The sequence below is a fragment of the Pseudorca crassidens genome, chromosome X (assembly GCF_039906515.1).
Source record: "Pseudorca crassidens isolate mPseCra1 chromosome X, mPseCra1.hap1, whole genome shotgun sequence".
Lineage (NCBI taxonomy): Eukaryota > Metazoa > Chordata > Mammalia > Artiodactyla > Delphinidae > Pseudorca > Pseudorca crassidens.
This window is the reverse complement of record NC_090317.1, coordinates 16900368-16924632: the sequence shown is the minus strand read 5'-3', so window position 1 is coordinate 16924632 and position 24265 is coordinate 16900368. Positions and strand designations below refer to the sequence as shown.

At 39.1% G+C, this 24265-nt stretch overlaps 1 protein-coding gene across 1 annotated transcript; it reads right to left on the bottom strand.

Moving 5' to 3' along the window:
- Window positions 1-2603: 2603 nt before the first annotated feature.
- On the bottom strand, window positions 2604-24240 carry MOSPD1 (motile sperm domain containing 1). Its single transcript, XM_067724584.1, has 6 exons — window positions 24097-24240; window positions 12663-12917; window positions 12476-12551; window positions 10780-10997; window positions 6269-6430; window positions 2604-4181 (listed from the first exon to the last, which is right to left on the bottom strand). Exons 2-6 carry the CDS (start codon window positions 12814-12816, stop codon window positions 4150-4152), a joined length of 642 nt encoding a protein of 213 aa, XP_067580685.1. The 5' UTR covers window positions 12817-12917; window positions 24097-24240; the 3' UTR covers window positions 2604-4149.
- Window positions 24241-24265: the final 25 nt, after the last annotated feature.

Below are 24265 nucleotides of genomic sequence, written 5' to 3'. Positions count from 1 at the left end.
GCTAGCTGCCTTCAAGATGAATCATATTCACTTTCACGATGACAACTTCTTTACCATGTCCCTGATTAAATTCTGTAATGCCGGTGGCCCCTTGGCAAGCTTGGTTCTTTCCTCACTAGCCTGTGTTCAGCCCCTTTAATCATGGCAGAAAAAAAGTTTTCTTCACGGTAGACAGGAAATAACGGCACACACAATCACAGTCTCGAATATCTCCCTGGAAATCGTTTCAAAACAACTCACCTCACCTCGTGGCACATTTATCCTTGCCTTTTCTTGTGAACCCCGCTACTCTTTGTGTATGAATCCCACCGTCTAAGACCAGTTCAGGCCTCTCCAGCTCCTACAGAATTTGTGGGGTGTGCCAGGCACTTCAGCACTGAATTGGATCAAAGGCTATTTGAGGTGCCGCCACACACTCAGATGCGGACTGTAAATCCACACAGTGCAGACACACAGCGTATGATCACTTGCCGGTCACCCAGTTCTTGTTGATTATATCGTGTCAAAATGCGGCAGGTTTGAATTAAAGGGGAGAACTTAAGTGAGTTGAATCGAGTAATCTCTAAAAGGGAAAAATCCAACCGTTTTATGATTCTGGGGATCTACTTTGAAAACTCATTTGGGGTCGGTCCTTTTACAAAACTGGGAAGTTACACGCTGAGGAGGGGAGTATAACTACTGCCCAGGGGAGACGTTGGTTATGAATTTAGTCTTTCATATGAAATACTGTTACTGAGTCATCAAGAATTAACCCCTTCCAAGATTTAAAGGAATTAATTCTCCCATTCTGTTGTCTAGCACCTTGATGGTTTCATCTTTTTACATTTAAATTTTTGATCCATTTGGAGTTATCCCGGTGGAATGCATCAATCCAACTTCAATTTTTTTTTCTAGATGGCCATCCAGTTTTCATGCCATTTATTGACCAGTATATTTTTTTCTCCACTGTTTGCAGATGACACCTTTATCTAAATTCCTGGATATATTTGGGTCTATTTCTGTACTCCAATTCTTTTCCATTGGTTTGTTCACAGGCCAGTGGCACATTATTGGAGTTATATAAAAGTTTTAATTTCTGGAAAAATTTCTCCCTTTACTCTTTGAGTTTTCCTGGCTATGCTATTTCTTCATATGAACTCTAGAGTCAACCTGTCTAGGTGAAAAACAAAAATACCAAAACTTTGTGGTATTCTTTTTGGGATCATGTTAAATTTATGTAACTTAGAAAGATAGGAAATCTTTATGATGTTAAGACTACACATCCAAGAACATCCCAGATGTCTTTCCATTTGTTCAGGTCTAGTTTTGTGTTTCCCAGGAGTGTTTTAGTTTCCCTTATAAAAGTTTCGGGACTTTAAGTTTAAACCTAGGTTTTTTAAATTTTTTTGCTATTGTAAATAGACTATTCTCTATATCTTCTAACTGGTGTTTGTATGCATGTGCGTATCTATGATTTGTTACCTTGGAGGGAGGTTTTCTAACTATGATTCAAAATCCAGAAGTCATAAAAGATTCATAAATTCAACGACTCCAGAATAAGTTTTGCATGGTAAAGACACCATAAGCAAAGTCAAAGAAAAATGATAAACTGAAAGGAAATATTTGCAACTCATATCACAAAGAGTTCCTACAGCCAATAAGGAAAAAAACCACCCACCCACCAGAAAGCAGGGGGTGTGGGACCAAAGATGTGAATAAGCTCTATGAAAAGATGGTCAACCTCACTTTTAAGTTAATAAAAATTAAAACTACACGGATATACCATTTCTCAGCTATCAGATAGGCAAAACACATAGCTAATGAGACTGTGGAATGCACTCTCATGCGTTACTGGTAGAACTAGTCAGGAACTGGTAAAATGAATTATGCTATAAGCCATGCAAAATATTATGCAGCTGTAATAAGAAGGAGGATACTCTTTACTGATATAGAAAGTTCTTCCTGGATACAGCGTTAAGTAGAAAAAAGCTAGGTGCAGTACAGTATGTAGAACATGTTACCATTTATATATAAAAGCATTAAAATAAGAATATATATTTGGAGAAACAAACGAAGTATATATAAACTCATAGAAGTGGTCACTTGTGGGCTTCCCTGGTGGCGCAGTGGTTGAGAATCCGCCTGCCGATACAGGGGACACGGGTTCGTGCCCCGGTCCGGGAAGATCCCACATGCCGCGGAGCGGCTGCGCCCGTGAGCCATGGCTGCTGAGCCTGCGCGTCCGGAGCCTGTGCTCCGCAACGGGAGAGGCCACAGCAGTGAGAGGCCCGCGTACCGCAAAAAAAAAAAAAAAAAAAGTGGTCACTTGTAAGGAGCTGTGTGGACAGGGAACGGGGTGAACAGGGATGGTGAGGAGAGATTTTTCACTGTATACCTTTTTACAGTTTTTGATTTTTGAAGCACGTAACTGTTACCTATTCAAAAACTGTAAAAACAAATTAACTCCTTTGGTAAATTTAAAAACTTAAGACATTTTAGCTCACATATTTCACTTCTTATTTTTGCTTATTTAACTCACAGGAATAGGAGACAGCTTTGGGAAATAGGAGACTTTGAGTTCCTCAGAGATATACCGAAACAAAATGTGTCAATCGTTGTGAAACTTAGGTCTCCATTTTCTTTTATTTTTTTAAAGTAATTTCTGTTCTTTACAATGTGTTATCACATGCACACACACATGTGCGTGCACCTGCACACGCACACACGCACACACACGTGCGCACGCACACACACGCGCGTGCACACACACACACGCGACTTGAGATAGACAGAGAAAGAAGGATAACCTTCAAACACAAGGGATTTTTTTACAAAGTTCAAAATAGATTACATTTATGTGCTTTTTAGTCATTACACAACATACAGACATGATTCATTTAATGATTTATGCTCCCCAAATGGTTAAACAATGAGGATTTTCTATGAAAGAGTATACGTAAAAGCTTTTACTTTAGAAGCAAAGTACTGTTTCCTGCAAAACCCAACCTCAGGCATACATCTCGTGTTTACATATATTCCTTAAGAATACTACAGTAGCAGTGCATAAGTTCATTCTGTAAAAAGATCTGGAAGATGATTTTCAAGAGACTCAATGCATTGTGCTCTCAGATAAAAATCCTAAGTCAAAAGATCAGATACTATAACAATAACAGTTAAAACTGCATATATATGTTAGAGATCAGAAGAGGCTATAAAGAAATGTACATAGTTGTGCTTTGGGGACTTTTTTTGGTAAAGTTGTTTTAATAATAAATACAAACTTAAAAAATGTCTCAGTGACTGATAAAAAATAGACACAGATATTCAGGAGTTTTTGTACTTGGCTTAGAGTTTAAAGGTGAAAAATCATCTCCACATAAAACACCTGGCATTGGTAGTCCCCATCTGGGCCAGTAGCTTACAGTCAGGCAAAGGGCTGGGGAGAAAAGATAAAGTGATTTTTCCTCCTATTAACATAAAGCATTATGCCTACCTTCCTTCAGAATTCTTAGACCAAACAGAATGGTCACCCTGCTTCTTGGTGGCTGGACCACAACCTATCCTGTAGTTCACCAGATGAATTAAATATGTCCTGTCTTCTGTGAGACCCTAAGATAAACATGATCCCTCAGTACTTTATGCTTTTTCATTTTTTTACCTTCTACACATTAACTGTAAAACTCTTATTTTTAGAAACACCATGGCGCCTGTATATAATGATAGAGGACAAGGCATAATTTATATAGTAACATTGATGTTCGTAGCTAGGAAATAAATGTAATTTCATTTTCAGGCTGGTCAGTTTGCTCTTTTAGGCCTTTAACTTTGAAGGATACATGACCTCAACAATCAAAGTGAATTAGAAAAAAGATGAGAAAATAACAAATGTCTTAATTAAAGTCTTTTGCACGGTCGGCTTAGATATAAAAAGAATTTCTTCAAAAAATTTCCTAAGTGTCACTCAGAAGCTTCCTTGCTGTCTGTAACATAATGTGCTGGAGTCCTTGGAATAAAATTATAGAGTAATTTAAAATATATATTATACATTTGCAATGATTGTAAATCAATCAATAGTTTGTAGCATGTTAATGGGGTGAAATAAAGATAAAAGGCAGTCCACATTCATATTTTCAAGATAAATCTACTTCAGAAGTCAAGTGAATTCCTTGCTCATGTTCTAAGTATAGCCATCGTGATAAGACCTGAAAGAAAAAATTGGAGAACAGTTAAGGACATGCATTTTACAAAATCTTCCATTCAATAAATAATTGTTTACACCTCAATGAGCAAATAAAACACAGCACATAGGCAGGCACTCTACCAAGAACTCAAAATCAACTTGAATTTAGCTGATACTATACAGAAGAAATCCAATTTACAGCAATAGGCAGTCATTGGATAGATTTAATGCCATCACTAATGTCTGGCCGTAGCTAATTTTTTAACCATCAAATATATCTCTCGTTTTATCCAGTCACGACAACTATAATAATAGCAGACATGGCATTTTAAAGTGTCAGTAAAGCCTGCTAATTTCATCAACAAAAACAATGCAAGCCTGTTTGTATCCCAGGGCCCTAGGGCCACAAAGAGACAGAAGCATAGTATTTCTGCTTAGCCTGTTCCTTTTGAAGAGACTCCATACATAAAACCATAAAAAAATTTAATAATATAAGAATATCCTCAGTCCTAAATGAGTGGTTTTTAAAAAGTGAGTGATAAAGTACAGAGAAGGAAAATAATCACATAGGACTGGAGCAGTCAGAGAAGATGCCCCAAAAGGTCAAGCTAAAGTAAGCCTAAAAGATGGACAGGAAAGATATAGAACAGTATGATGGGCAGGCACTTCAGGTGAGCGAATGGCAAGAGCAAGGGCATGGAGGTAGGACCGGGGCTACAGATGAGCTTTGTGGGGATCAATAAATAATCTAACACACTCTAATCAAGAAGTTACATAGGGAAGCAGCTAGACAAGAGTAACTCAGAGAGGACTCAGAGTGTGGAGTCTTCAATGCCGAACTATGGAGTTATACTTCATTCTACGGATTATGGGGAATCACTGAAGGTTGTTGAGTAGGGAGTGGTGGTGGTGAAATCAACACAGGATGGAAATCAACCTGACAGTAATGTGATGGATGATTTGTGGGGGGGAGATAATGGGGGTAAAGGGGAGGAATAGGAATAGGAGGGACACAGACAGAAGTCGGAGACAACTTAGAAGACAATTTGGAAATTTTATAAAAGGGAGCACACCAAGGAATTCTGAGAGAGAATACTGAAAAGAGTTGGCACCTCAGAAGAGGTGAGAGGAGACGATGAGGAGAGTCATTCATCACCAGAACCCTAATCCTTGACACATGGTAGGTACTGAATGAATGTTTGTTCATTTGAACTAATTAACTATAAGGTTTCAAGCCAGGATGACTGAAAGAATGATTCAACAGGAAACAAGGGAACTGGTTTAAAGAGAAAGGGTCACAACATTAAACAAGGCTTCCCTGTTCATCTTTATCACTGTATGCGCTTTGTATGTTTCCCTAGGATCAATTCCTAGAAGTAAAAATGCTGTATCATGGAATGTATGCATTTTACATTTTATACATGTTTTATACCACTGTAAATCAGCAAAAGGAAAATAACTGAAAAATACAGTATTAGGTACTAGATAAACAAGCTGAAAAGAACTAAATGTGAGCCAACAATTAAATCTTAAAATGCACTTTATCTCAACGTGCTTTTGAAGCAATCTGTTTTTCTTAAAAAAAAAAATCAAGCCACCACCATCATCCTACACACACATAAAGACCGCCACTACCACCTCCAGGCCATAAAAACTGCCTACACAGGGAGGGACAGAATAGGGGTGGGGCAATGGGAAGTACAAACTATTGGGTGTAAGATAGGCTCAAGGATGTATCATACAACACAGGGAATAGAGCCAATATTTTGTAATAACTGTAAATGGAAAGTAACCTTTAAAAACTGTATTAAAATTTTAAATAACTTTTTTAAAAAGAGAATCAACTGTAATCAGTACACCTCAGGCAAGCCATTTAGAGATTCTGGGCCTTGATTCAGGTTAGGAATCCTTGGCTTACTGAAGTTTAATGTGAGTGTTTCCATAATTCTCATGTTTTTACAAATGTATTTTGCAGGTATTTAGGACACAGTTTAGTCCAGAAGAGATTTTTTGAAGAAAGAATGGAATAAATAAAAGAACAATGTATTATTCTTTTCAAGAAAATAAATTGCCAACACATATGCCCCAATGCACCTTTAAAACACTTACCTAAGATATAAGCAGCCACTAATTTTTGATTGACACTTAAGTGGAGGTAGAGAGGCACCAGCGATTCCACATCACCCAGCGTGGGAAGCATCAGAGCTGCAATACACACCACTCCCAGGAAGACAGTTAGTAAACTAGGTCCTGAGGAGACAGTTCTGTTTTCTGTAAAAAGATAAAAACCCCTAAGCTCGCTTCTATTTATTTATTTATTTATTTATTTTTTTTGCGGTACACGGGCCTCTCACTGTTGTGGCCTCGCCCGTTGTGGAGCACAGGCTCCGGACGCGCAGGCTCAGCGGCCATGGCTCACGGGCCCAGCCGCTCCGCGGCATGTGGGATCTTCCCAGACCCGGGCACGAAACCGTGTCCCCTGCATTGGCAGGCGAACTCTCAACCTCTGCGCCACCAGGGAAGCCCCCTGAGCTTGCTTCTAAAAACAACTTAAGACAAAAGTTCATTCACACGGACTGGCCACCACTCACCAGGATTCTGGTTTTGCCTAACTTCTCTGATTCTTTCCCCATCATTCCCATTTCGTGGGGCCTGATCTGTTGGACTTATCTGGAAGCCCATTACAGGATGGAATGTGAGGTAGTGAGTTCCTACTGAAGAGAACAGTGGTCATCATCCTTTCCCCACTACCCCACCGGAATTCGTAGAAAGTGTTCAAGCATGTATTATCTGTGCAGAGAATGGGCTAAAAATAGATAGAAATTGAAGTTCTGGCATTTTCTTCCCATACCCCCAATGCACTGCTTGTGTGTACTCCATTTTGGAGCCCACTGCAGTAGAGCTCCACTACCTTCTGGGAGTATCTTTGGTAGGTCTCGAGACAGGTTTGGTCCTAATACCTGCAGCATCCTGCTATCATTTTTGAAGGTGTTAAGGCGGCAAAACGTTCTACTTTAATGTTATTAAAGCTGCCTATGAAAATTCTTGCCCTCCACTCTACCCCCATTTATAGCATAGAAGTAAGAAAGCAGCAGAAACAATGTCAGGCAAATATTATTCTAAATGAAATAAATCCATCACAGAAGGACAAATACTGCATGATTCCGTTTATATGAGGAATCTAAAATAGTCAAAGTCATAGAATCAGAGAGCAGAATGGTGGTTGCCAAGGGCTGGGTTGCTAATCAATGGGCATAAAAATCTCAATTATACAAGATGAATAAGTTCTAGAGATCAGCTGTACGGCATTGTGCCTATAGTTACCAATATTATATTGTACACGAACATTTGTTAAAAGAGCAGATATCTTGTTGTATTCTTACCGCAATAAAATAAAATTTAAAAATATTTATTATTGGCCTGCTATTCTACAGTTCTGGTTGTATGTGTACAATATTCATACCCATATTTTTAAGAAACCCACCAGCATTTTCTGTCTTACGGCTTTTCCCACTACCCTTCCTTTCATTAAAAGGAATAGCCAACAGCAACACAATCTTTGTGTTTTATTAATGAAATAATGCTGTTCATTTTATTATTAGATGCAGCTTTTCTAAATTATTAATACCATAGCTGTTGTGTGAAGTTTAATTGAGCCTCACCAAAGACAGATAGGTGAAAACAAATTCAAATTTTATAGTGATTATTGCTTGAGATGAAACAATAGCATAAATGCCTAAAAACAAGTCTATCTTTTGCTAACGAATGTAGTACTTTATATTTATATTTGTTGCAAAGGTAAGTTTTCAAGGAAAATATTTATCACGACTACACTGTTCAATGCAAACCCACAGTAAAGATTATTTCAAGGAATTTTTACTATTTAGAGAAATTCCAAAAACATTCACATAAATGCTTGACATTTTTCAAAGTGGAAAGTTTTTCTGATACTACAGGGTTGTAAAAATTTTAGAGATATAGAAAACATAAAGGTTCCTCTGTAATCCCATCCTCCTAGAGATAACACTGTTAACAGCTTGGTATAGATCCTTTCAGATTTTATAAATGCCCATATAAACATGTAAAATGATTTTTTTACTTAAATGAGACCATACTATACATACTGTTCTATAACTTTTTTTCTCTCACTTGGAATATATATTTGAACCTCTTTCTATGTCCATATATAACTATCTCCCATTCTATCAAATCCTTGTAAATGTCTGCCTGACATTCCATCTTATGAATATTCGTAATTTAATCAATCCCCTAAATGACTTTTAGGTCATTTTCAATTCTTTATTATTATAAACCATAATAAAGAACGTAGTTTTCTTAAGCCAGAGAGCACTGGCTCAAACCTGGCATAGACACAGCAGTTCATTAATAATGTAATTAAGACGAACCCTCTAAGATTCAGCTGAATCTTTTTAAAATAACTTTTTAATGACCTGGGCTTTGGTATTTTCTGAAAGTATGCTTTGTGGGTTTCTCTTCAATTTCTGTTAAATGAAAAAAAAGAATATATACATATATATTTTTTCTGTTAAAAAAAGAATATATATATAATTGTATTTATGCACATAGACGAGGTCTAGAAAGTAACATGGAACACATGTAAGCAGATCTGTCAAGTGTGTGGGATTATAGGTGCTGGTTACTTTTTTAAATTTGTTACTACTATATGTCTCTTTATATAATACATAACTTGAGAAGAAATTTCTCATTTGTACTGCCTTTCACCACATTTTAAAATCTAAATCTTTCACGATACAGCCGCCAACGATTTTTCCAGCTAAACTCACAGAGAGACCCTCACAATCTTGTGGTACCTGCGGGGAGCGGGGAGCTCTACTGTGTGCTGCCGCCCTTGCTCTAGACAGCAGCAGCCGTGGAAACCTTGTAAGACAAAGAAAACCAACCCAGCTGCCCCTACCAGCTGAGAAGTCCAGCCTTCCTAGTGAGGCCCGCGCACATATTTCCTGTGTAACTACTGTATGCCAGGCACTGTGCTGAACAAGTGATGAACTTGATGAACAAGACAAATAAGGTGTCTGCTTTCCTTGAGCTTCCTGACTAGGATGGCTTAGAGAGGTGTGTGGTGGTTTTTTTTTTCCCCAAAACAGAGACCACCATGTGCTATGCCAATATCACCTATTCTATTCATCTACCTACTCCAATTTTACCATTAGAAGAATTCTCTAATGTACTTCAGATACAAAGGTTCGTTATAAAAATAAAATAATAAAATGCTCAATTAATACACATTTGTATTTTAGGATGATTTTCGCTTGAATTCTAACAATTTAAAAATAAAAGAATATATATATATATATATATATATATATATATATATATATATGAAACAGTAAACTTTTAACCCTTATTATTCTTCGGCATTAAATCAGTCTGTTAAATACCAAAATGATCTGTAACGACCACTTTACTTTAAATTATAAAATTAACACCCAAAACCAAATGCTCAAATGGCCTTTCTTGTTCTACAGGAGGCATTTTAAAAGAGGAATCTTGCATTTCATATCTATTTATAAGTCAACTTCACAGTATTGATTGGACATCAAAGTGACATTTGACAGAGATTCTCTTTCAGCTTCGAAACATGAAAAACTGGTCCTGTCGGTTAATAATAGTTGCTGAGAAGAAAACAATCTACTAGTTACTACCTAGTTCCTAGTCTTGGTATCACCAGAGAATCTGGGCACTCCTTGCACGGAATGAGAAGACACTTGGCTCCAGTAAATCAAAGGGGCATTACTCCCTGTCTTGTCGAGATAAACGTTCTAAGATGAACAAACTGATAGGGATCTATGAATTAATGTAATGACAACTAGATGGTTTTTAATCCCTCATATATAATGTTGCAATTTCAAGGACAGCTGTTATCACATTCATATATCACGGTCAAAAAGTTTCCATGCTTTTCTATGGAAAATTTTATCTTCCTCCCCTTATAATAGGGTTGGAGGGAGATAATGAGAAGTTCAGAGGGAGGCGGAGTGACGTCCAAGAGTTGACTATGAGGATCGTGTCGATGTTGAAAGAATATATCATAACACTCCTGAATATCTAAGCTGGAAGGAAATGAGGAATGGAGAGGGATTCAATTAATAGCCCACAGGGGATATTATAATCTACTTAGTTTAATTAACTTCAACTTTAATGAGATTTTTTTTTCAAAATAATATGAACAGTGCACCAAACTTGGCCTATTGCCAAACACAATCTCTCTCCTTCTTCGAATTAATTAAATGAGAAAGGATATAGGAAAGTCACAGAAACAAAAGTATAGAATTGCCAAATTGTGCTAGCATTATAAAGCACAGGGCCTGCAGTCTCAGGTTTTATAGATTGAAAAGGCTCTGGCAACGACTGCCCTCTCCTTATAACCTCATCTAGCGGGAGCTCTTCTCTCCGCTGAAAGGCCAGCTCTAGGCCTCTTGTTCGATTCTAGGTACCTGATCTCTTCATTCACTTTCGAAGTAGTCGACTAGGTTTAGAGCGGCAGGTTATTGTTCTAGTAATTATTCTTTGCTCCCTGATTCTCTTAAAGTAAGAAATGTGTAAGACCTCAAAAGGGCTTTAAAAACAATCCAGACTACCTGGTTGAAACGACTGCTCAAAAAATAAACTTTCAGTTAAATGTTCCTTTATTCTTTTTTCCTCTTCTTCCTTTTGTTGTTCTTTTGCCGACGGGAGAAGAGTAGCCACGACCTCTTTCCTTCCTAAAGCCTTCCTCTGGCTTTGCTCGGAAACTTGGAGACGGAATTTGTCTATTACACCATAGTGACAGGATCGAACATCTCTATGACGAATCACACTGGAAACATTAAAAAAGAACAAATGCTGTTTAGGTTTCTGGGGGCCTGTCAAGCAGAATTCAGCAAGAAATTTCATACATATTAACTGACTATAACCAAATACTCAAATACAGAAATTTGCTAGTGATACTTTAAAAAAAATCACAGTACAACCCAAAAAGAAATGGGTAATTCTGAAATATTTGATGAATAAGAGTCATCTTCAGAATAATAAGTAAAGAAAAGTAAAAGAATGATAGGTAAAGAAAAGAATGATAGGTAAAGAAAATTCCTTTTAGCAACGACATTCTTTTCCTGGCTATCTGTGTACAGCAATATTCACTAAACAGGATATGTGAAATTGTTTCTTCCCCACAAAAGTCTCATAAATTCCTATTGCCACTTATTTATTGTTCAAGTAACAAAATAACGAACCTCTCCCTACACTTAAAATTGAAGTCCATGCACAAAGGCAAAAATAAGCAATTGAATAAGTAGGTAACACAGTAAGACCAATGCAACAGAAGGCTTACAATGCACTTCTGTATTTCTCTGAAAAGAGTATATAAAGTACTATAAATTCTATGCAAGTTATCTGCAGTGCCATTTATTTTACTTCATTCTTAATAGAGAACACAGAACAACTGAGTCAAAGATAAAACATTGATTAGGCAAGAGATTATATTTCTTTGCAATAGTCCGTGCTTATTACGTACTGAACGAAAATCAAAAGAAATGTGCAAAAACACGTCCTCAAAGATACATCATTTTATGGCTCTGAGATGATGAAAATGTATGCAAGAGAAAAGACTTCTGCTTCTCATTCTCAACGGAAGATTTAAACAAATACAGTTTACTTGGTAGCTTAAATTAAGGGCTGGTCATTGGATCCATCTGGTCACCACTAGTTCTAAAGTGAAAATTAAATATGAACAGCTTGAACAAACAATCATTTATCTGACACTCTAAGATGAAGTTATCTGGAAGAGCTCAGATAACCTCTTACAGATGAGTAGTTATACACTCGCTTCCTGTTTGTATAGACTAACTTTCAGTTTTATTAGCTGAATCATTTCAGATGAATTTATATGACCATTGTTCTGAGAGCATAGTATTATTAGTTCCACAAATGACACTATAACAGCAAGATGTTCCAAAGAGGGCTAAATTCCCTCTTATAGCTAGAGAAATTTAAAGGAATAAGTTAGAACTTTGCCTCCATAAATCTCCCTGCTATGAATAAAAGCACAATGAGGAAGTGTTCGTGGAAATATTAACACACACATCAGCTCCAACATAATGAATTATTATTTGGCCAACCTGTTTAGACTTTCTTAGAAACTTCTTAAAAAGTATGTTGCGGGACAAACTCTCAGCAAAAATTCAAAATATAATGAAGGCCTATGCGGGAGCAGCTTCAAGAAAAGATCTTTTCCAAGTTAAACACATAAATATTAACACACTGAAAACATGTTACCAGGAAGTGGTTGTGACTTACATATCCACACAACACTGAGGCTTTACTGCACCTGCAGCGTCAGCGACAACATACTTATTTGGAGTAGTACACAAAACTGAAAGAAAAAGTCACAATGGCCATTAGTGTTTTTTAAAAAATTAGTTTCTACAAGTCAAAAATTAGTAGGGAGTAGTTAAAATCCAGAAAATACACCTAGGAGACTCACCTTTGAACTTTAAGGCAAACTCATAGGGATTATACAGCGTCAACACTTGCTTATGTGTTGACTGGTCATCTGCATAAAATAGCAGCTCTGTGGGAAACACAAAGACAGGAAGATTTCCTTCCACTAACTCTGGCTGCCTTTTTTGTTGATGCATTGGCACTGAATCCCCCTTGCTGCGGCTTCAGTTTTTACAGTCTCAAATCTATTTGGGGCTTTTCTTAAAATCAGTTAAAAACTCCAAAGCATTTTGGCAATCTGGAAAGAGAAGAGAAAAAGCAAACTGAGTGATACCTGTAATCATGAGCCAGCTCTGACTAGCATGGTTAGCATGCATTATAACAGTCCCCAAATCATTTAAACATGCCTTTTGACTCTTCCGCTTGGCTTACTTATACAGCTTCTACCAAACTATGCAAAGAAACTTACACTTGCTCCTTTCACATTCAGGATATCAACCTATGATAAAGAAGGCTTCCTACTTAAAATTAATCACCCTCAAAAAGGTGAGATCAAAAGGATGTCACTCATTTAAAACCTCAGATTAAAAAAAAATGTTTTGTCACAACTGATTTTATGTGAGCCAATCAGAATTCTTAAAGATGAAAAAAATAAATAAAACAAAGTAAGCTTCCATGATTTACAAAGGAAAAACACGAGACTCACTTTTTTAACATTTATTTCAACAATGCTTTAGTTAGTGCCTTCTGGCAGCATGGGTGGAAGAGTTCTCTTAATCGTTTTTTCTACCAAAACCCAAGACAAGGAAAAATGTCTTGAAAAGAAGACGCATATCCAAACTTGCTAAGCAGTCCTTGGAGTTTTCCATGAAAATTCAAAGTCAGTAAGCAGGCCTCGGCATGCAAGTGGCACGGTGCCTCCCCTCCTACATCAAGTACACAGACTTCATGAGAGCTATTTTCTTCCAACTTCAGAGACCTTTTTGGATTCCTTCTGGGGTTGTTGAATATGTTCCAGAGAGTTGTAGCCTGTGTGATAAGTAATGTTTCTGTATTTGTCTCCTAATCTAATTTTGATCAACAACATTCTTATTTAGCTAGCGCCCTAAATGTGGCTTTTTAAAATAAAATGAGAAAGCTAAAACATACAGTCACAGAAAATGTCTGATTTTCACCCTGTAGATCACACCTATAAAATACAGTAGGCCAAAATCCATTTAATACTTTGCACTCAGGTTCTCATACACTCAGAGAGAAATATAACGAATGATTACATAGTTTGGTTGTTTTTTATTATTATTATTGTGTTATGACTGCTTTGCAATGTTGTGTTAGTTTCTGCTGTACCATTGTTTGGGTTTTTTTTGTTTGTTTGTTTTGTTTTCTTTGCGGTTCGCGGGCCTCTCACTGCTGTGGCCTCCCCCGTTGCAGAGCACAGGCTCCGGACGCGCAGGCTCAGCGGCCATGGCTCATGGGCCCAGCCGCTCCGCGGCATGTGGGATCTTCCCGGACCGGGGCATGAACCCGTGTCCCCTGCCTCGGCAGGTGGACTCTCAATCACTGCGCCACCAGGGAAGCCCCATCGTTTGGTTTTTACCAGCTATCAGGGCTCAGATTCTGATTGAGGCCTTGCCCACTTTTATCAAATAGGATACTGTATAATCATGTATGCAAATTTTTATTCTTTTCTCTCAGCTGAACATTATAGGCCAGGAACTATGTCAAGAGCTGCACAGAGATACAAAAATGAATAATGCACAGGCCCTGCCCTCCAGAAACTCTGCCCTCCAGAAACTCTGCCCTCCAGAAACTCAAGTATAATTGAGGAGACAAAATAAATATTTAAGCTACCTTTATTATAATGCATACCGTTGTATATAAAGCGCTAGGGAATTAGAAGACTGCATGAATAATTCTACCTGGAAGAGAGGCCAGGAGACAACATTTGGGGTGGCCCTTAAAGAAAAGAAGGATACGAGCTTCTGTGTTGGGGGAAGTAGGTAGGGAGGGCATTGAGACCTGGGGATCAGCATAAGGGAAGACACAGGAATGTGAAGGTAAGGGAGAACCTTGGTAAGCTCATCATCCACAGGCTGCCCCAGGTTCCACTTTCTCTTTGTATACTTTATAGCATGCATGTAGCCCATAACAGTGTTAGGTTGTTTTTTGTTTTTTAGGTTTTTATGACTAAGCTGAAAGCACCTATAGACATATTTATTAGTAATAATATTTTATATTTGTTTAATTCACAACAGATTACAAATTCTTTATTAATTACATATACTGAATGAACTGATCTATGTAAAGCCTTTAGCATTTGTTATAGGCAAGGCGCTGTTCTAAGTATTTGTTGTCATTACTAAATTAGGAAGAGACCAAGGTAGATAAAAAAATGCCAACAGGCCTCTCCTAGTCCAGTATTCTTTCCACTATACCAAACTAACTGGCCATTTCAATAAAATAAAACTAAGGTTATTCTAAAAAGCATATGGTTAAACCATTTTAATTCTGAGTTTTTATTTGCCATGAATTTCTTCTCTTTCCTAAGAGCCATACATATTTCTATTTGGATAATGTCCTCTCAGAAGTTTGGCATGTTATTTTTTTCAATAGAAAATGATAAGCTCTACAATTACTTTCTTAGTAAGCTTGGCTGCCAGGAATAGAACATCCAACTTTGGCATCACTAAATAATATTCAACATCTTATTCTAAAACTCAGTTAGAGTGAGAATTTAGCTTATGATAAAAGGTGACATCTCAGGCTTCCCTGGTGGCACAGTGGTTAAAAATCCGCCTGCCAATACAGGGGACACGGGTTTGATCCCTGGTCCGGGAAGATCCCACACGCCGCGGAGCAGCTAAGCCCGTGCTCCACAACTACTGAGCCTGCGCTCTAGACCCCGTGAGCCACAACTACTGAGCCCACGTGCCGCAACTACTGAAGCCCGCGCACCTAGAGCCCGTGCTCCGCAACGAGAGAAGCCACTGCAATGAGAAGCCCACGCACTGCACCGACGAGTAGCCCCCGCTCGCCACAAGTAGAGAAAGCTCGTGCGCAGCAACGAAGACCCAACGCAGCCAAATATAAATTTTAAAAAGATTTTTTTTAAAAAGGTGGTATCTCTAATTCATGGAAGATAGTTCAGTCAATAAATGTTGATAAAACCAGGTATCCATCTAGAAACACAATTGAGTTTATCCCTCACTCCTTATAAAATTCCAGAATTTTATTATGGTAAATTCCAAATGGATCAAAGCTTTAAATGTATAAAAAAAACAAAAGCATAAAAGCACTAGAAATCATGGAAAATCTTTTTAATAATCTTAGGCTTTCTAACAACCAGGAACCAAAAACTATTAGTAAATTCAACTATATAAAAACTTTTAAAGTTCTGCATGGCAAAAAGTTTTATAAGTAAAGCCAAAAAAACATGTTCAATCATATCATAGGCAATGTCTAACTGCCCTACTATATATAGAGGACCTCCAAATCATTAAAAAAAGACAACTCAATATAAAAATGAGCAAACACTATAATATTTTATAGAAAAGGACATACAAATCGTTTTTAAACTTACAAAAGGATGTGTAAGCTCACTCACAAGAGAAATACAAACTAAAGCTATACTTGAAATACATGTTTTTACCTGTCAGATTGGCAAAAATCAAAAATTTGATAGTACATGGTGGGAGCAATCAGGCATGTTCTTACATTGCTGGCGGGGATATAAATATAAGTTGATACAACCACTATACCTGCCAAAATTGAATGCACCTAACCCTCAGATCTAGACATTCTACTTCTAGGAATTTCTCAGGCATAAATATTCCCCTTGTGTGAAATCATATATGTGACAGGGCTTTTTTTTTTTTTTTTTTTTGCAGCACTGAGGATTAACAAAATAATTTACGTGAGGCACATAGAATGAAGCGTGGCATGCAGTAAGAGCTAGTTGTTGTCAATAGCAAAAGATTGGAAACGGCCCAACTGGCCATTAATAGGGGATTCATTAAGTAAAGTATGATATAGCCATTCGTTGGGATACCAGCTCTCTGTCAAGAAGAAAGAGGAAGCTCTTTGTGTGGTGTGGATATGGACTGATCTTCAAATGCAGTATTAAGTGAGAAAAGCAAGGTGCGATGCAGAGAGTAGGGTATGCTACCATTTGTGTAGAAAAGGAAGATAAAAGACTATGTAAACCTATTTTCTTGGGTATGGGTAAAATATCTTTGGAAGGACAGCCAGGGCTGCCCCTGGAAAGACAAACTGAATGGCTGGGGACAGGGGTGAGAGGGGAGTTTTCTCCTGATACCCTTTTAAATCTTTTGAGTTCTGAACCCCATGAAGACCTAATTCAAAACTAAAAAAAAAAAAAAAAAGTTGACTCAAACAACAACTCTACTAGAGGCTAATTTGAAAAGGGTCTCAGGGTTTTTTTTAACTTTTATTTTTATTTTATTTTTTTGGCTGTGCCACATGGCATGCAGGATCTTAGTTCCCTGACCAGGGGTCGAACCCATGCCCCCTGCAGTGGAAGCACAGAGTGTTAACCACTGGACCGCCAGGGAAGTTCCAAAAAGGTGCCAGTTTTGAAACATAAGAAGGAATTTAGAAACAATGTGTGAAAAATCTGTTGATTGCATTTTCCATTTATGATCTTTTAATAACATTGAAAACCTTAAACTATGTGTTAAATAGAATTATTTTTAATTATTTAAAATAATTTTATATGCAACAGAAACTCATTACAATGAGAAGAACCAAGATTTATTTAAGATGACTTGAAAACTTAGGAAAATGTAACACTTTCTTACAAAGGAGTATGAGATGGTTTATAAATCTGGCTGGGGAGTCAAAATTAAACACACAGAACAAGTGCTAAACTCTTGCTTCTAACCTCAGGAAGTTAGTTGGCATAGGTCAGAGTAGAAATTTTACTAGCTTTAAATGATGGCTTAGTAGAAATTCTTATTTTTGAATTTTGAAGCTTTCTCTTTATGAGTTGGATATTTTCCCATGAATTGTGAATAGGCTGTCTGTCCCCTAGTCACCATCTTAAAAGTGCTGAATCATTTTTGAGCAGTTTACTATCTCTTTTCGAATTTGTGTTCCCATTTCTCACTTATCTTGGCTACGATATAAATTGCCTCCCAAACTCCAACCAGAGGAGATTAGGGAGAAATTAGCACTAGGTCACCAGTGCAATATTACAGACTCTGCCAACAAACATGATGGAGCATGATACCTGCCTTTAATTGATGGTTTTCCGGAGACTAACACTTTCTCTTTGCTCTAGTCAATATTGCAAAATGATAGAGTGCAAAAATTCTGGGGAGAGATTATACACTAAGCTGGTAAAACCTCACTGTGAATCAGTTAATAAGGTTGCTTTCCAAAAGTCAAGCACACACAGAGTCAAAGGATGTCAGCTCCTAACCCTTCTTATTTTACCAACAAGGAAAACAGGCCCAGGATGGTTAAGGGTCTTACCCAAGGTTGCACAGGATATTGGTGGCAGAACTCTGGTCTCCAGAGTCGCACTTCCCTATACAATAATCATCTCCTCTGCGTCTCAGTTCAAAAACCCTGCTTCCCTAATGCTGATGGCAACACATGCCCTCATCTCTAGGAAATTCCCGCTTTTCCAGAAGAGAAGAGTTCTCAAAGGATGACCCAAAATTCAAGTCTTGATGCATGTGTTTCCTTTTCAGTTTTATCAAGAAAAAAAACTGAGAGACAATTTCACTTACTAAGTTGCGCACACTTTCTTTTCCTGATTGTGAAAGCAGAGCTATGGCTGTCAGTAACTATTCATTAGGGCGATAATAACCAAGGTTTATTTTATTCTTCCTCTCTGGACACCAAAATTTTACATATTCTTCAAAGCCTAGTACAAATGTCCCCTCTTTATGGCCTTCTGCTACTGCTCTGATCTACAAGCATTTCACTAATTTTATTACATTATTTTTTAATGTACTTACTGGATAGAGTGAATACATTGACATTTGTTTTGTGTGGACTAATTGTGACTCCCCAGATTTCAGTCATAATGCCGTATTGTTTTTCTGTGGGGTTTTTGTTTGTTTTGTTTTGTTTGTTTTGTTTTTTTGCATCCAAAGACTCAAGCTCAGCGTTAGGTACTTGGAAGATACTGAACTTAGCAGTTAACCTACAGGTATCCACTAATAAATATCTCCTGCATCAAGAAACATTCCCCTTCCCCATAGCTGAACACGCTTCATCCACAAAAGACAGGCAACCCATCCCAATTAGAGGAACAGTAACTCTATGGTGGCTGCTTGCCATGGGCTGCAGTAAGAGAACGGAGAGCATCGACACTCCCAGCTGCCTCTCCCCTCCTCCCTCCCTCCCATTTCCCTCTCTTCATCTCCACTGCCTCCCCGTGCCCAACTGGGCCAGCAGGGTTTAGAAATCTGAGGCTCTGACATACCCCTGACTTTACAGGGAGACAGAACCGCTGCGAGCTGGTGGTACAGGAGACTGCCTCATCCTTTTCCTCTGATCCCAAAGCACGGAAATGCAAACATGAATGAAATCTGAGCGAAAACCTTATGTGTGCACACCACCTTGTGACCAGTCTGCAAACTACTCTCCCACCAAAAAAAAAAGCCTCAACACACTGAAATCCTCACCCACACTTTCCACCATCAGTCCAGAGAGACCAATACCCCAAGTGTGATTATTTTCTCTGTCTTCGTCACTTTGGATGGACCAGAGGAAGGGAAAGATAAGGCTCTGAGATAAACAGGGGAGTTTCGAGACCTTTTATCCCCAAAGATTCAAAACCTGGACTTAAAGAGCATAGAAACCCCTTGCAAACCATATAGTCATTTGCCCCCCACCCCCGCCCCGCCCTTATCTGGGGGAGAGGAGCCTGCAAGAAAAATGAAATAAGTGATCCTTGGGGATTCTTGTACCGAAGTAGTTCAAAGTTTGAAACAGTTAAGGATGATTTGAAGTACAGCCTCTCGCTGACACTAGGGACCCATCTGCTTGGCTACAGTGCACCAGCTACTTACTACCTGTGCCTGGCTCTTGTGTTTACTGATTAGGGCTCCCAGCTCCACCTTCAGGCCCAGCTCCCTTTTATCTGGGCACAGGGGCTATCTCTTTCCTCCATACTTGGTGCAGTCCTTGCCAATGGCCAACTGGATAGTAAACAGTGAAGAGCAATATGTTCTTTTGCTTTACTCTCACTGGTATTAAAACCTCTCTTTCCTTCCCATTTCATAAAGTCAGCTCTCCTCATCTCTGAGTTTCCAGTATCGTCTATTAGGCTTTTTAATGGCTGGTCTGTTCCTAAAATCGGCTCTTTCACAAGCGATGTTCTAATGTTCACGCTATATTTTTAAATGGTTCACTGCTCAATATTAGGCAATTTTGTTTTTATACAATTTCGAGGGGTTTTTGTATAATTTGATATCTTACTAATGAGATTGACTGCTACAAATGATATGTAGTGCTAGGCTATTACATATTTAAGATGTAAAACTTAAGCAGTGTACCTTTTAAGGTTTAAAAGAAACAAGGATGGGGCATCCCTGGCAGTCCAGTGGTTAGGGCTCTGAGCTTCTACAGCAGGGGACATGGGTTTAATACCTGGTTGGGGAACTAAGATCCCGCATGCCACGCAGCGTGACCAATAAATAAAGAAATAAAGAAATAAAAGAAATAAGGATGCTCTCCAATAATGCCTTTTTTAAAACATTTCTTTCAAACTAGTTCTTTCCAACCCTTGTTTTATACTATCCCAATGTCTTCAGTTATTTCATGATGTATGTGCAATTCTCAAAATCTATATTAACTCATTATATGAAATACATATGTTGCTACATAGAGCACTCTCAGAAGTTATAGAATCACAAATTATTTCAACAAACATTTACTGAGCACTTATTATATACCAGGCACTGTGCTAAAGAATATGGAGAAAAGATGAAATCATGGTCTCAGCCCTCCAAAATGAGTCTAGCAGGAAAAACGGATATACATAGTAATTAGGATAAGATGTGACAAATGTTAAAATGCTGATAGATACAAAACGCTCTGGGAGCATAAAGAAAGTGACAGTCTGCCTTAAATAGGGGTTTGCAGTAGGAGTGGAGGGAGACGGGGGTGAATTCCAAGGAAGAGTATGTGTGGAGGCATGAAAGGGACTCTTAAAATGAGCTTTGGCATTGCTTATGGTTAAAAAATAGCACGTATGGGGGAGCGGCAAGAGAGAAGGCTGGAAAGGTAAGCTGGAGGCAGATGGTGAAAATCTTGTAAGCCAAGTTTGAGAGTGTTTCTCAAAATGTCGTACCAGACTAGCAGCAGCAGCTTCACCTGGAAACTTGCTAGAAATGCAGATTCTTGGGTTCCCCCCAGACCTACTGAATCAGAAATTCTGTGGTTGGGGCCCAGCCATCTGTGTTTTAATAAGCCCTGCAAATGATTCTGATGCACTCTATGCTTTGAGAAGCACTGCTGCAGGCCAAGGGAAACCTCGGAAGGATTTGAAGCAGGGAATTGACTGGATATGATCTGACGTAGGAAACTGGTTGCCATTGACTAGTCAAGCAAAGGGCCTGACCCCAAAGTAGTTACAGTAAAAAATAAATAAATATTGAATGAATGTGGCATGGAGAGATGAGGGCCTACACTAAGGCAGGAGGAATGGAGAGGAAACAGATTTCAGAGATGTTTTTCAGGTGTCTCAAGTTCAATCAGGTGACTAGGGTATATCCACACAAATGTATAACCAAAATGGTTTTTATATAAAAGCAAGCTATAATTTTGTCAACTGTATCAGCTACTAAGTGTTTTAAGAAGTGGTCCACACAGACCCTAGAAAAAAGGGGAGGTTAAGAGCAATTTCTATGTGTTGCCACAGTGTCAAGACCAAAGGGTGCCCTGGCTTGTACATGAATCTCTGGTCTGCTTGGCAGTTCTACGTCTCCCTTTATTAATAAACTGGTATTCATATTACATAGAAATCTCTTGTGAGTTTGGTTAGTATGGATCAATCCCTGAGACTGACTAATAGTTTCTAGATGTGCTGGCAAAATGTAATTTTGAACCCTGAAAAGCTGAAAACCAGATACTGGTTCTGGTGATCTAATCAAGGTACTGTCAAGGTGAGACCCGGCTAGAGCTGTCTTTTTATTCAAATTTCATCATTGATCACATAGCCCACTTAATTCAGGAAGAAGTTGGAATGAGTGAAAGAATCAGACTTTGTACTATGCCCTGAAGATCAAGAAAGTCAGATGGAACTGTTATTTATAATGTTTAGCGGAGGCAATCTTCAATTCCCTGATAGAGGAGAGACAGGTACAGGTCAACCTATACGGTTAATTTACCTAATAAGAATTTTGCAGAATGCAGTTCCTATTTCTATTAGGATTCTGGGTACTTCTTGTTACTTGCTGCATGTTCCTTTTAGTTGATACCAACATCTTGCCTTATTTGACCAGCTTATTTTATCCAAGAATAGTGCCCAATCAAAAACTGCACCACTTTATGGAATCTGAGAGCTATTAGGGGCTCTGGAGATTAAAACAAAACTTTCATATTACACATGAGGAAATGGAGGGCCTCAAAGAGTAAATCACTTAATCTATTTATTGTAGGGCAAGATTCTCCAGAATGCTACAAGGTGGCAAAACAAGATTCAGAACACTAATAATCTAAGTTTCAGACAAGATTTTAAATTATTTTCCGTCTTAAACTTTTTAAAATCAGAAAAAGAATAACAAATTACTTCATTGGGCTATTAGAGGACTGGGAAGCTTTTCTTGCAGTTTCTTGTTTTCTGCTTTTCAGAAATTGGACTTATATGTAAAAGGTCCATGAGAAAAAAAATTGAAAATAAAAAATTTAGGAAGAAAATGTGCATGAACAATTTAAGGGGAGAAACATGCATTATGTTATAAACTAGTTGTTCTATTTTCTATCTTTGCCTATAACATGGTAACTCGGTACTGAATATTGTCCATTACATTTAATTATATTCTATAAATAAAGGAAATCCAAATAAAGGGAATTCCAAATTTTCAAATATCCTGGTATTTGAGTAAACCTCTTATTTTGAGAGTTCTAGAAATGCTTCAGAATCTAGTTTAATCTCGAATCCTGTTTGGATATGTAGACGTGAACAACTTGAAAGGCACATTTGGCCCCGTTTCCTGTTTTCCAAACTTCCCACTGCTTTATAACCAAATATACGTGTAATCTAAAAGTTGGTGTCCACTCCCTATTTAATATCCTGTATATGATATTTTCTCGGCAGAGACTTCCCAGCACTTAGAGGAAACAAGTGGACAAGATTTTCACCATCAAGAATATATTAAATCCCATGTGCGCCCTGCCTGAAGAAGTAGATTTTCCCCTTTTTGTCTGGAATTCACATTAAGAACACAATGCATTCCAAAAGTACAGGACTGCTTTTTAGGCAAGATCCAAAGGACCCAATGTTTCAGGTTTCCGTCCTTCTCTTAGTTCCCTCAAAGGTAAAAAAAAAATCCGGGACCTTTTTCACTTAACATTTTCCCTCTCGCTCCCCGAAGTGAGGTCTTTTTGAGTCTACTGGGGCAGAAATGCTACTTCAATCCGGAGAGGACAGATGTCAGTTACTTTACCCAGAGGGGACACCACAGAGCACTGACGAAGGGCTGGAAGGCTGAGGAGGGAGTATCAAACGATCCATCCTAGGACTTCAGCTCCACCAGGCTGGGGCCCAGCCTTTCCAGCCCTCGTCCCCACACCGGCCGGCTCCATGTGAAACCGGTCATGTGAGCCTGTTTACAGCCCAGCAGCTGGTGCAACCATCAGGATCCGTGCGGAGGTCCAGGAAGGGGGAAGACACAGGCCACGTACCCCTTACATCCCCCGCCAATCATTTCAAGAAGGCGTTTGCTCTCACTCCCAGCCTTTCCACCCCGCTTTCATTGCCCTCCAGCCATCCCGGGACGCCTCGCTCCAGCCCCGCCGATTTCCTTCCAATTGCTCGCCGCGGGGACCGGCTGGACTGGAGGAAGGACGAGGACAGTGTCATCCCGAACAGGGATGTCGACCTCCCTCCCCCAGCCCTCCTCGAAACATCCGCCAAAGAGTTGTCCCTGGAGTCGCATCCCCGGGGCAACCGAACTCTGTCGGGCAGGCACCGGGAGGATCCAGAGCCAGCTGCCTCCGCCCGGGCAAAAGCGAAACACACACGCGCCAGCCCCATCCGGGGGCGGAGATCCGCGGGCGGCGGGGCAACTGACAGTCAGAGATGGGGCAGAAAGGACTCCATCTGCCTTCCCCCCACCTCCCACCCGCGTCCCGGCGCCACGGAGCCCGGCTGTCAGTCACAGAGCCAAGCTCGGGGTTTAGGTACAGCTCATTCTTTCCGCGGGGTCTCTTGGCAACGCAACTTCCACGTCTTCCCGAAGTCGGAGGAAGTGGGTGACGGGACGGTGGGGGACTCTCACCTCGGCAACACCGGTTCCTCGGAAAGCAGCTGCGACTGCTCCCTCCAGTCCTTTGTCAGCATCTCTAGGCTGCACTGCCTGCTGGGATACCGGAGGACTCAAATGCCACCTCTCTCCGCCCTGGAGGATGAGCTGCGGTTGCGGGGTGGGTGGGAAGAGGGAGAAGAGG

What these genes read in the sequence shown, in the direction of transcription:
- MOSPD1 (XM_067724584.1), bottom strand. Translation starts at nt 12,816, where the DNA reads ATGCATCAACAAAAAAGGCAGCCAGAGTTAGTGGAAGGAAATCTTCCT. An exon ending in CCTCAGTGTTGTGTGGATAT is followed by an intron (nt 10,998 to 12,475) that starts GTAAGTCACAAC and finishes TAATGTTTCCAG; the next exon opens with TGTGATTCGTCATAGAGATG. An exon ending in TGAGCAGTCGTTTCAACCAG is followed by an intron (nt 6,431 to 10,779) that starts GTAGTCTGGATT and finishes ATCTTTTTACAG; the next exon opens with AAAACAGAACTGTCTCCTCA.